This window comes from Pleurodeles waltl, chromosome 6 (genome assembly GCF_031143425.1).
Source record: "Pleurodeles waltl isolate 20211129_DDA chromosome 6, aPleWal1.hap1.20221129, whole genome shotgun sequence".
Lineage (NCBI taxonomy): Eukaryota > Metazoa > Chordata > Amphibia > Caudata > Salamandridae > Pleurodeles > Pleurodeles waltl.
The window spans coordinates 11,531,054-11,540,864 of record NC_090445.1 but is presented as its reverse complement, the minus strand read 5'-3'; the positions used below and the strand labels follow the sequence as shown (position 1 = coordinate 11,540,864).

At 49.5% G+C, this 9,811-nt stretch overlaps 1 protein-coding gene across 2 annotated transcripts in view; it reads left to right on the top strand.

Moving 5' to 3' along the window:
* The first annotated feature begins 208 nt into the window (after nt 1-208).
* ZDHHC12 (zinc finger DHHC-type palmitoyltransferase 12) overlaps nt 209-9,811 on the top strand; it is a 42,046-nt gene continuing 32,443 nt past the window's right edge. The window contains exons 1-3 of one of the 2 annotated variants that reach the window (XM_069237015.1): nt 210-399; nt 5,094-5,230; nt 9,630-9,719. In XM_069237015.1, coding sequence (XP_069093116.1) covers nt 300-399; nt 5,094-5,230; nt 9,630-9,719 — 327 coding nt within the window. In that variant the 5' untranslated portion in view covers nt 210-299. Of the gene's footprint in view, nt 400-5,093; nt 5,231-9,629; nt 9,720-9,811 lie in introns of both variants that reach the window. The other variant, XM_069237016.1, reaches the window with a different exon arrangement.

The window sequence follows — 9,811 nt, the reverse complement described above, 5'->3', positions numbered from 1 at the left end:
TTGACCAATCACAGAGGACAGATAAGGGACCCAGCATATAGGAGCACTCCACCAATCAGTGCTTAGTCTTCTTCACCAATGACCACGTCCTTTACTAGGCTTCGCCTCTCCACCAATCGGCGTTCAGATGTGCGAAGTAAGCCGCACTTATTAACCAATGAGAGTTGTGATGCGTCGGCGCGTGCCCTCTTCTCCACCAATCAGGGCTCACAGGGGGATGCCGGAAGTGTCCGCAGCCTCCCTGTGTTGCGTGTGTTTCTGAGGCAGCCGCTCCCGGTGCGGGCCTCTCCTCCTCCCGCATGACCCCCCGCGGCCCCTTCCCCTCCGGGCTCCTGGTGCGGAGCGGGCACAGCGGCCTGAGCTGGGGGGTCAGCCTGGTGCTGCTGCAGCACCGCACGGGTGAGGGCGGGGGGCTCCCCCCGGGGTGGGCCTCTGAGGGCCGGGCCCCGAGCTGGAGAGGGGGCAGGGGCTTGTGCTGTACCAGACCAGCAGTGAGGGTGGGGGGATTGGGGGCACACTGAGGCATGCGGGGGGGTCACTGAGACGGGGGAGGGTGTCCCTTGTGCCGAAGCAGCTCGTCACTGAGTGGAGGGGGGAGATTGAGGTGCTGAGGGAGAGAGGGGGGCACAGAGGAGTTGGGGCACACTGAGGCATGCGGGGGGGTCACTGAGACGGGGGAGGGTGTCCCTTGTGCCGAAGCAGCTCGTCACTGAGTGGAGGGGGGAGATTGAGGGGGAGAGGGGGGCACAGAGGAGTTGGGGCACACTGAGGCATGTGGGGAGGTCACTGAGACGGGGGAGGGTGTGCCTTGTGCCGAAGCAGCTCGTCACTGAGTGGAGGGGGGAGATTGAGGGGGTGAGGGGGAGAGGGGGGCACAGAGGAGTTGGGGCACACTGAGGCATGCGGGGGGGTCACTGAGACGGGGGAGGGTGTCCCTTGTGCCGAAGCAGCTCGTCACTGAGTGGAGGGGGGAGATTGAGGGGGTGAGGGGGAGAGGGGGGCACAGAGGAGTTGGGCACACTGGGGAGTGTAGGAGTTATCACGAAAATCAGAGATGTAGGGCCTTGTGCCACAGAAGACCACCAGTACGGGTAATGAGGGTCAGCAGAGCTTAAAGGGGGGATGAAAAAACTGTTGGGGTGGTCTCCACTGAAAGAGGTGTGTCCAAAGAAGTGCTGCTAGGATTTCTTACCAAAAGGCATGGCATATGTAAATAAAGGCGCGGTTTAAAATGTTTCAGTTATAAAAATATGACACTGAAATATTACTATGGTCTGGGGTAAGGTTAGTGGTCTGTGGAATGCCCTAAATACCCCAATTTGCTTCTTCAGACCAGTTTCATTTTCAATATTTCACGTTATTACACATTTCCTTTCTCCCCCAAATCTTTATGAAATTCTCCATCTGCACGACTTGCACCTCATCTTCGTCCTCTACACCACCTTTTCACTCACCTAGATATACTTTCTTGCATCCCCTTGCTTCATTATTTCCTCCCACACATGCATCACACTCGTAAGCACAGCGTTTTATTTTCACACTGTCAATATTTTGACAGCTGTATACCCCCTTCACAAACTTTCTAATAGAATCCTAAATTCATTTGGTATGTGCCTCTATGCGGTCCGCAGAGCGATCAAGATTGGACGAGCAGTTCTGAACATCTTCATGACCCACTGACAGGCACTATGAGAAACTTGCAAAAAAAAATACAAGAACAGAACGTCTTGGAAAAAGTGAACACTCTAAGGACATTTGTGCTTAAGTAAAACCTGTGAAATGTAAAAAGGGACTACATCCCTGACATTACTTTTTTGGGTTTTATAGTTCTTGTTCAGAAATTGATCAGTCCCCCCCCCCAATAAACCTAGGGCCATTAATATCGGGACCTGTTTCAAGGTTCACTTTCAATTACTTCGAGGTTTTTGACTTGGAGGAACCCGCCCCACTTAAAGCCCTGGGGACCTGCCTCCTGCAGCACCGCACTAGTGAGGGGCCAAGAGAGCAGCAGTGAGGGCAACATGAGTCCTCATGGAAACGAAAATTGATTATTCTTGGAGTTGTAAGACTGAATCTTATCAACGGTGATCACTAAATAATAGGTAGCGATGTTGCACAGGAGAATGTGGATTATTTGGTGCTGTTGGTCTTGTGCAGGTACCAATCTTTCTTCAGCACCATCCCTTTCTATAATTTATTAGTCACCGTTAACACAATTCAATATTATTATTGTGAGAACAATTCATTTTCGTATACACTCGATACCAAGACAAACCCTGGTGAAGTTACTGGGATACGCCTGTTTGACAAAACATGTTTGCTGGCTGGTACATGATATATTCGCGAACTCTCGAATAAAAGAAAACTTGTTTTGATCGACTAAGAAGATAACCTAGTGTCTCATTTTGGTGTGCTTGAGACAACATTTAATGTCTTATATAAACCAAACTTACAACCATTTACCTGTAGCTACTTCACCACCCAGAATACGTCCTGGGCATGATTTCCTCTCTTTTTTGTGTTCACTGTGTTGCCTTTTTTTTAAATTCTTTTCAACATGCTCTTTTTTTCCTTTACAAAGGAGGGGTAACCCTGTTCTTTAATTTTTGAGGTCTAACTACAGGCGCCTATACTTTTTGAAATGTCTTGTGTTATCAGTTCTTCAAAAACATAAACTAAACAGTAAAGCAAGAGTGAGGGATTAGTGTGAACCCTCTTCTGCTGTTGGCTTTCAAATATTTTTCTTGGTTTCCCTTGCTGGGATGACCTGTCCCTCAAGGTCCTGGCATTTTGAGGATGGTTACATTTTCCCAAATGCACTCCCATTAGATTTTAGTGACAAGGGCAGCAAGTAGTCCTTTTGTTAGACTGCAGATGTGGCATGAAGCTCGAGACTCGGCATGTGCCTTCGATGTATTTACTGACACAATTCTTACTGATATCTGGATTTTTTTGTTTAGGAAATTCTTACTATACAAGTGACATATCCTGTCCTAAAGGCACAGTGCAATTCAGTATCCACACTTTTGTGTTAATTTGTTTTACTGTGCTGTCACAATATCATGCACTGGCAAATGCCCCTCAAACCCCAACTATGGAGGATTTGTCCCCCATCAGAGGACGCATCCCAGAGGGAAAAAAAATAGCTGATCTGCTTGGCTGCCTCAGAATGTGTGTATGGAGGGCCACAACAAAAAAAAAAAAAGAAGAGGAAAGATAACTTGGAACCTAACCAATAGATGGTGGAATAATGTACAGTGTGTGAATCCAGAAAAAAAATTGTGCTGCAAAAAATATATATGTTCTCAAAAGTGTCCTGTGGACAATATTTCATGACACATATGTCGGTAGGGTAGCTAATGGGTTAAGGATGCACTGAAAAACTTATAACCAAAAGTAGCTACCGTGTAATATTTTGCTGTGTCCCCTTTTAAGTTCACCACTTAAACATATCCTTCATCTTGTAATTTCTTCTTGATAATACCCTTCTTTGAGGTTACAGCTGAACTCTGCCTATGCGGTCTGTTCAGCAAAGGGATATGACTCCCAGCATCTGCTTTGTTAGTCCAAGATGTTTCTTTCATAAAAGTGCTCTCCAGGATATCTGGGCCAAAAACACTCAAAGCGGGCTACCTATTAACAGTTTCTCTAACCAGAAACCAGCTGTTTTGGCTTTGTCGGTGTTGGTTGGTCTTGCCTCCTCTTTTTATGGGTCCCATTTATGGTTCAGCCTAGATACAGCTGCCGTTATCCAAGACTGAGGCACCGCTACAAGAAAACTCATTATAGTGAGACAATCCAAATGTCTGAGGACCCCGCCCAATGTGAGAAACTCTTCAAGTAAGGCAGAGACCGGCAGCTAATGAGCAAGGGTGTTCACCAAGGTGTGGGATTCATCGAAATGAGTGAAGTTGTCTTCCAAAAGTGATAATGGGTCTGTGTGATTCTAACACTAAATTTGTGAGGCTGCACTTACAAAAGCCCTGCTAGAACTCATCTGAAGAGTGCCGTGAAGCCCACAGTTGTTTCTGGGCAGATATAGTTTTAGAAATACAGTACAAGCATGGTACATATAGTTCATAGATAAGAAACACATTATCGACCTCCAACGCAGTTCAGCAGGACCACCATCAAATCACATTTAGCAAACAAGGTGTTTGGCCAAATGAAGAAAGGAGGAACCAAGTCACAGAACGTTTAGTTTTCCTTATCCCTCAAAGTGGGAGAATGAAGGCCACTTCAGAAAAAAACAACCTTTAAGCATGTTTAGATCAGATCTCCATTGATGGGCATAGAACTGTGCCGAGTCTCTTTCTGCTCAGAGTTGAGTTGATATCCACAGCACTGATGCACATGGTTGGTCATGGGGGTATTTGAGGTGGTACATATGCAGAACTTGTGAATCTAGGCACCCAGTCCTGGGCATGGTACAGAGTGAAGTGGCAGTAGAGGTCTGCACACATCTGGGCAGATTGTTTGCCTGAGCATGCATAAACCTTGCCTGCCTGCCTGTATGCCAAAGTTCCAGAGAGCTGGCCTGGCATTTGAAGTGTTGTAATCTCTGCAGAGTACCTCTATCTTGTGCTTTGTCTCTCTTCCTGGTCATCTCTTCTGATTCTTGCTGTCTTTCCTGAGCTTCTCTTTGCTGTGCTGTCTCTGTTCCTGGTCGGCTCTTCTCAGATGTCTCATCCCCTGCAGAGCTCCTTTTTTTTCCTTTGCTTTGTCTCTGTTCATGATTGGCTCTTCTCCAGTTGTCCTCTGACCCTTGCGGTCCCTTTGCTTCTGCAGAGCTCCTCTTTTCCGTGCTTTGTCTTGGTTCTTGGTCAGCTCTTTTACAGGTGTTTTCTGATCCTTACTATCCCTTGGTCTCTGCTTAGCTCCTAATGACTGTGCTTTGTCTTTGCTGTAGGTCAGCTCTTCACCAGTTGACGTTCCCTCATCCTTGCTGTCCCTTGGTCTCTGCTGAACTTATCGTTGCCATACTCTCTTTTGGTGCCTTGTGAGCTCATCAACCACCCCCACACCTGTTGGACTTAGTTCAGCATGATAGCCCTGCCCTGTCCACTCCACTGAGGCACTCTCTTCCTTTGCAGATCTGCGGTCTCAGGAGGAGCGCGGAGAGCTGTTGCAGCCGCTGGCCTTCCTTCTTCTGGTGCTGTGCTCGGTCGTGCTTTACTTTGCTGTGTCGTTGATGGATCCGGGATTTGTCTTGTCTGACTCAGAGGGGCAGGTATTCTAAGACAATTTAAAATCTTTGAATCGCCTAACACTCTCAGCTGATAGCATTCTTGTAAGTGAGATTGTTGCAAAGGTGGTGTGCGGGCGAGGGCCTGGCAGTCCAGTCTGGACTGTCCCTACTGGAGTAGGATTAAGACTGATTTACATATGGCTGAGTCCAAACTGGCAGATGGCATGATGAGCAAAAGAACGATGAGCTGGGATGCTACCCAAGCGATTTCCAGTGGTTACACTTGTTGCAAGCATCCTACCATCACCTTAGTTTGGTTGATGCCAAATACCCAACATCACTAGTCCATCTGGACTTAATTCTGTGAAATTGCAGAAGCATCTGATTCTGAAAGTGGAGCAGGCGAATAGGACTGTAAGGGTGAAAAATATAATGTACAGTTCTCAGTGTAAGAAAAACTGTTTGTGAATCAGGAAGGGATGTGTAACTTCAACCCTCAGTTTTACTGTTAACCCTGTGGAGACCTCCACGTGCCAGAGACACATGGTTAATCTTCAGGTGGATGGTCAGTCTCACTGCAGCATTTTCCACCCGTTGGAGTTTTGTTGCTGCATGTACTGTCAAACTTTAATTGAGGCATACAGCCATTAAGCCCCTGCAAGCTATAGGAGCCTACAACCATGGCAAAATGGTCTTTGGAGGGGGTGGGGAGGTGTTTAGAAGGTGAAGTATAAACAAGCAGACCCTGCAAACTGTGTTCATTTGGGTGTTCATTGTGAGATTTTCATCAGCGATGATCCTGGAAACTTGTCCTTGGGTAACGGGAAGGAGCCAATCCCATACAGGGAAGCCGATAGGCCTGTCCCAGCATTCTATATTTTCGCCAACAATTAGGATTTAAGTCTTCTTGGCAGTCAACGTTAAAAAGTTGTAGTCAAGTATTCACAACTGTTTAATGGTTGCTCATTGAGTTGTACGCTGCCTAACTCATGTACATAAGACTTAGCTGTGTACCTAAACGACCTGATGCTGTGAAAAAGAGACTGTCCAAAAATGTTAACAAGCATTGACATATCCAAACGATGGCACGTTTTGGGCATATTGGCTTGCAAATGCAGTTTGCCAATGTTGTTCAGCTTCTGGGTTCTCTTGCATAGGAACACAGGGAAACCCAGACCAGTTTCGCTCTACTTGGTCCTTGTCAGTAGGGTTGATACCCTCTTAGTGATGATGATGATGACAGGCATGGGTAGTCTCTCAGTATAATGGTAGTGGGACTGTGAGACCCTCTAAGTGATCATCATGATGAAGGACATAGGTGGGCTCTCAGTGCAATGGTGGTGGGATGGTGAGAGCATCTGGGTGATGATGAGGGGGGTGGGTGGGCTCTCAGTGTAATGGTGGTAGGACGGTAAGACCCTCTGGGTGGTGATAACAGGCATGGGTGGGCTGTCAGTATAATGGTGGTAAGACAGTGAGACCCTCTGGAAGATGATGGGCATGGGTGGGCCCTCAGTATAATGATGGTGGGGTGGTGAGACCCTCTGGGTGATGATAACAGGCATGGGTGGGCTCTCAGTGTAATGGTGATGAGACGGTGAGACCCTTTGGGTGGTGATGGTGACAGGCATGGGTGTGCTGTCAGTATAATGGGGTGCGACAGTGAGACCCTCTGGAAGATGATGGGCATGGGTGGGCCCTCAGTATAATGGTGGTAGGACGGGGAGACCCTCTGGGTGATGGTGATGATGGTGAGGGGCATGGTTGGGCTCAGTATAATGGTGGTGGGACGATGAGACCCCCTGGGTGATGATGATGATGACAGGCATGAGTGGGCTCTCAGTATAATGGTGATAGGACAGTGAGACCCCCTGGGTGATGATGGCAGTCACGGGTGGGCTCTAAGTATAATGGTGGTAGGACGGTGTGACCCTCTGGGTGATGATGATGGGCATGGGTGGGCTCAGTCTAATGGTGGTGGGACTGTGAGACCCTGTGGGTGAAGATGATGACAGGCATGGGTGGGATGTCATTATAATGGTGGAAGGACGGTGAGACCCTGTGGGTGATGACGGGCATGGGTGGGCTCTCACTATAATGGTGGGTGGGACAGTGAGACCCTCTGGGTGATGGTGGTGACAGGCATGGGTGTGCGCTCGGTATAATGGTGGTGAGACCCACTAGATGCTGATGATAAGCATGGGTGGACTCTCAGTATAAGGGTGGTGAGACCCTCTGGTGGTGATGGTGACAGGCATAGGTGGGCTTTCAGTGTAATGGTGGTGGGACGGTGAGACCCTCTGGATGATGATGGGCATGGGTGGGCCCTCAGTATAATTGTGGTGGGATGGTGAAACCCTCTGTGATGATGATGGTGATGATGATGGGCATGGGTGTGCGCTCAGCATAATGGTGGTGGGATGGTGAGACCCTCTGGGTGATTTTGGGAGGCATGGGTGGGCTCTCAGTATAATGGTGGTGGGACAGTAAGACCCGCTGTGTGATGATGACGATAGGCATGTGTGGTCTCTCAGTTTAATGGTGGTGGGACAGTGAGACCCTCTGGGTGATGACTGGCATCGTTGGGCTCTTAGTATAATTGTGGTGGGAAGGTAAGGCCCGCTGTGTGATGATGATGACAGGCATGGGTGGGATCTCAGTAGAAAGGTGGTGGGATGGTGAGCCCTCTGAGTGATGATGATGACAGGCAAGGGTGGTCTCTCAGTATAATGGTGGTGGGCCGATGAGACCCTCTGGGTGATGATGGACATAGGTGGGCTCTCAGTGTAATGGTGGTGGGGAGGCGAGACCCTCTGGTTGATGACTGGCGTGGGTGGGCTGTCACTATAATGGCGGTGGGCCGGTAAGACCCGCTGTGTGATGATGATGAGAGGCATGTGTGGTCTCTCAGTTTAATGGTGGTGGGACGGTAAGACCCTTTGGGTGATGACTGACATGGGTGGGCTCTCAGTGTAATGGTGGTGGGACGGTGAGAGCTGCTGGGTGATGATGGACATGGGTGGGCTCTCAGTGTAATGGTGGTGGGACGGTGGGACCCTCTGGGTGATGACAATGAGGGGCCTGGGTAGGCTGTCAGTGTTGTGGTGGTGGGATAGTGACACCCTCTGGGTAATGACTGGCATGGGTGGGCTCTTAGTATAATTGTGGTGGGTTGGTAAGACACGCTGTGTGATGATGATGACAGGCATTGGTGGGATCTCAATATAAAGGTGGTGGGACGGTGAGACCCTCTGGGTGATGACAGGTATGGATGGGATCTCAGTATAATGGTGGTGGGACGGTGAGACCCTCTGGGTGGTGATGATGGGCATGGATGGGCTCTCAGTATAATGGTGGTGGGACGGTGAGACCCTCTACGTGATGACCGACATGGGTGGGCTCTCAGTGAGACCCTCTGGGTGATGACAGGCATGGTTGGGCTGTCAGTATAATGGTGGTGGGACGGTCAGAACCACTGGCTGAAAATTATGATGAGAGGCATGTGTGGGCTCTCAGTGTAATGGTAGTGGGACGGGGACACCCAGAGGGTGATGACAGCATGGGTGGGCTTTCAGTATATTGGTGATGAGACCCTCTGGGTGATGAGAGGTGCGGGTGGACTCTCAGTATAATGGTGGTGGGACGGTGAGACCCTCTAGGTGATGACAGGCATGGGTGGGTTCTCAGTATAATGGTGGTGGGACGGTGAGACCCTCTAAGTGACGATGACAGGCATGGGTGGGCTCTCAGTATAATGGTGGTGTGACGGTGAGACCCTCTGAGTGACGATGTTGACAGGCATGGGTGGGCTCTCAGTATAATGGTGGTGGAACGGTGAGACCCTCTGAGTGACGATGTTGACAGGCATGGGTGGGCTCTCAGTATAATGGTGGTGGAACGGTGAGATCCTGTGGGTGATGATGACAGGCATGGGTGGGCTCTCAGTATAATGGTGGTGGGACGGTGAGACCCTCTGGGTGATGACCGACATGGGTGGGCTCTCAGTGTAATGGTGGTGAGACGGTGAGACCCTCTGGGTGATGACAGCATGGGCGGGTTCTAAGTATAATGGTGGTGGGACGGTGAGACCCTCTGGGTGATGAGAGGTGCGAGTGGACTCTCAGCATAATGGTGGTGGGATGGTGAGACCCTCTAGGTGATGACAGGCATGGGTGGGCTCTCAGTATAACAGTGGTGGGACTGTGAGACCCTCTCGGTGATGGTGATGAGCATGGGTGGGCTCTCAGTGTAATGGTGGTGGGACGGTGAGACCCTCTGGGTGGTGATGATGGGCATGGATGGGCTCTCAGTATAATGGTGGTGGGATGGTGAGACCCTCTGGGTGATGGTAGGGGGGGGTAGACCCAAACGATAGGGCACAGACAGTCCTTCTTGTGCTGTCTACTGATCTGTCCTCATATTCTTCATGTACTTTTTCTAGAATTTGGAATACAACAATATGCAGGAGGACATGATCAACCAGCCTTCCAAAGCATTGCACATGCGTCGGTGTGGATACTGCCTGCTGCAGGTAGCTATGACTCCCCAGCTTGCGCCTGCTCCTTGACACCTGCTAGTTCCGTAACCATGCAGTCCTTGGTGCGTGACTGCTCTGCCACAGTA